We start from the raw sequence: 2289 nt of genomic DNA, 5'->3' as shown, positions 1-2289 counted from the left end.
TGTTGACCTACATGCAATAGAAACCAGGAGAAACTTAGTTTCTATAAAAAATGACAAAAATAGAATTAGGTATGGTTGTGAAGGTTCCATTGCAATTTTTAAAGATGGTGTATTTGTGGGGGTTAGAAAGTGTGAGTTTGGTCAAAGTTCTATCCAATTGAATGCTGAGTTGGGGACCACTCAGGATGGAATAAATGGGTTGGGGACCACAAAAAACTGTTAAATTACATGTGTAGGTAGAGCAGTCTCAGATATACTGTTAAACAACATGTGTGAGGTGTTGAACCGATGGTTAGTTGATGCAAGGGATAAACCAATCATTACAGCATTAGAATATGTGAGAGAGTATCTGATGAAGAGGATTGTGAATGTGTTGGTTGTAGCAAACAAAAAGGATGCAAATAATCAGATTTTAACTCCTAATGCAACCAAACTTTTTGAAGCAAATAAGAAGGATGCAAGTAAGTATACAGTTCTTTGGAATGGTAGACAGAAATATCAGGTTAATGGTCTCAATGGTGAACAAGTGGTTGTTGATTTAGCTACTAAAGAGTGTGCTTGTAGAAGGTGGGAGATCACTGGCATGCCTTGCAAGCATGCTATTGCTGCACTTTACAATAGATCTGCAAATAATGATGAAGTTGAACCACCAGAGCAATGGGTTCATCCAGTTTATATGATGAGCACTTGGAGAAACACTTATGCATTTTCCATCAACCCTGTAAATGGGAGATCTATGTGGCCCAAGTCAACTTTACCTTTTACCCTAATCCCACCAAAGATTGTAGCAACAGCAGGCAGACCAAAGAAAAATAGAAGGAAAGGGTTGGAAGAAAAAGACAACATTACTAAGGATGGAAAGTTGTCTAAAAAGGGGAAGCAGATGCAGTGTTCTAATTGCAAAGAATTTGGCCACAATAAAAGAGGATGCAAGAATGAAGGAGTAGGAACTAAAAGGTGCAGTGAGACTTCAGGAAGTGGAACACAGAAGAAGTCAAAGAAGTGATTGTAGTGTATGTTGTCTGTTGTGCAAGCATGTTGTCTTTTGTTTTTTTAATTTGTGGTTTGTGGAAGATTGTAATGTATTTTGAACTTGCAGGTTGTAGTACTATGGTTAGGTTGTAGTAGTATGGCTAGGTTGTGATGTTGTTTGAACTTGCACTTTGTGAACTATGTTTTAATTGCATTTTCAGTTTTTAGTTATGTATGCAGATTCAGTTTCAGATTTAAGTTGACTATTATTTGCAGTTTAAGTTTTCAGTTATAGTTGAACTATATTACTCAATATGCACATGTATTGTGTTACTAAGCTACAGATACACAAAATGTTATAACTGAAAACATGGATTTCATTGATTACCATAAACTAAACATCACATTACAACACAACACCATGTCTGGACTCATACATAAACTACAACAAAACATGAGCTTACAACCATGTGAATTTAATTAAACAAAAACCAATACATTAAAGCAATAACCCAGGTACAAATTAACCACATCTTCAACCTTCCATTCCTTCTTTGTTCAGCATTCAAAAGTTCTTCAATGGCGTTCATCCCTTCATTAGTTGGTGGATCAATCCAAACGAAAAACCTGCAATCAGAGTACTAAACAAGAATTCGAAGAATTTATGACACATAGTTATGGTTTTAATCAGAGTACTAAAATTAGGGTTTTTTGTTTACCTTGGTTGGGCATGAATAGTAACGTCGATCTGGGTTTTTGGCAGTCATTGAAGTACGAATAACAGCTTGCTTGCCACAATTGCACATCACCATATTTAATTGTTGAAGCTGAGAGATTACAATTGAAAACTAGGGTTTAGTATCTGCAAAAGGGGCGAATTGGGTTGATGGTGAGTACATGGTATATTTAAAGGGACAAAATTACGTGTGGCATCCCTGAAGTTGTTAAAAGACCGAAACACCCTCACATGATTCGCACATGATAAAGGTTAACAGACCAATATGACGGTAGGTTCACAGAAGGACGACCTGTGTTCAAAAGTAGAACTTTAGGGACGACGCAAGCAAAAAAAAAAGAAAAAGGGTGACATCAGAAGGCTGGAAACAAGTTCAGGGACGACGAGCGTAATTTTGTCTATAATATATATATAATTATATAAAATTATATATATTATATTATATATTAAATTAATCATAGCAGCTCACGTTTTGAAAGCTTTGTGACCAGGAAAAGGTGGCCATGCGATCGCATGGCCAGGCAGTGTTAAATCCATGCGGTCGCATGGCACACTGTAGCATGTCAGGTCCTATAAATTTC

General features: G+C 36.6%; 1 protein-coding gene across 1 annotated transcript; it reads left to right on the top strand.

The window, feature by feature from the left end:
- The first annotated feature begins 268 nt into the window (after nucleotides 1–268).
- Nucleotides 269–1006, top strand: LOC139842055 (uncharacterized). Its single transcript, XM_071832232.1, has one exon. The coding sequence runs from the start codon at nucleotides 269–271 to the stop codon at nucleotides 1004–1006; it is 738 nt and encodes a 245-aa protein (XP_071688333.1).
- The last annotated feature ends 1283 nt before the right edge of the window (nucleotides 1007–2289 follow it).

Source organism: Rutidosis leptorrhynchoides, chromosome 4 (genome assembly GCF_046630445.1).
Source record: "Rutidosis leptorrhynchoides isolate AG116_Rl617_1_P2 chromosome 4, CSIRO_AGI_Rlap_v1, whole genome shotgun sequence".
Classification (NCBI taxonomy): Eukaryota; Viridiplantae; Streptophyta; class Magnoliopsida; order Asterales; family Asteraceae; genus Rutidosis; species Rutidosis leptorrhynchoides.
Note: the sequence above shows the minus strand (reverse complement) of the source record. Positions and strands in the feature narration are given on the sequence as shown.

Coding starts and splice junctions, on each gene's coding strand:
- LOC139842055 (XM_071832232.1), top strand. CDS start 269: ATGTGTGAGGTGTTGAACCGATGGTTAGTTGATGCAAGGGATAAACCA.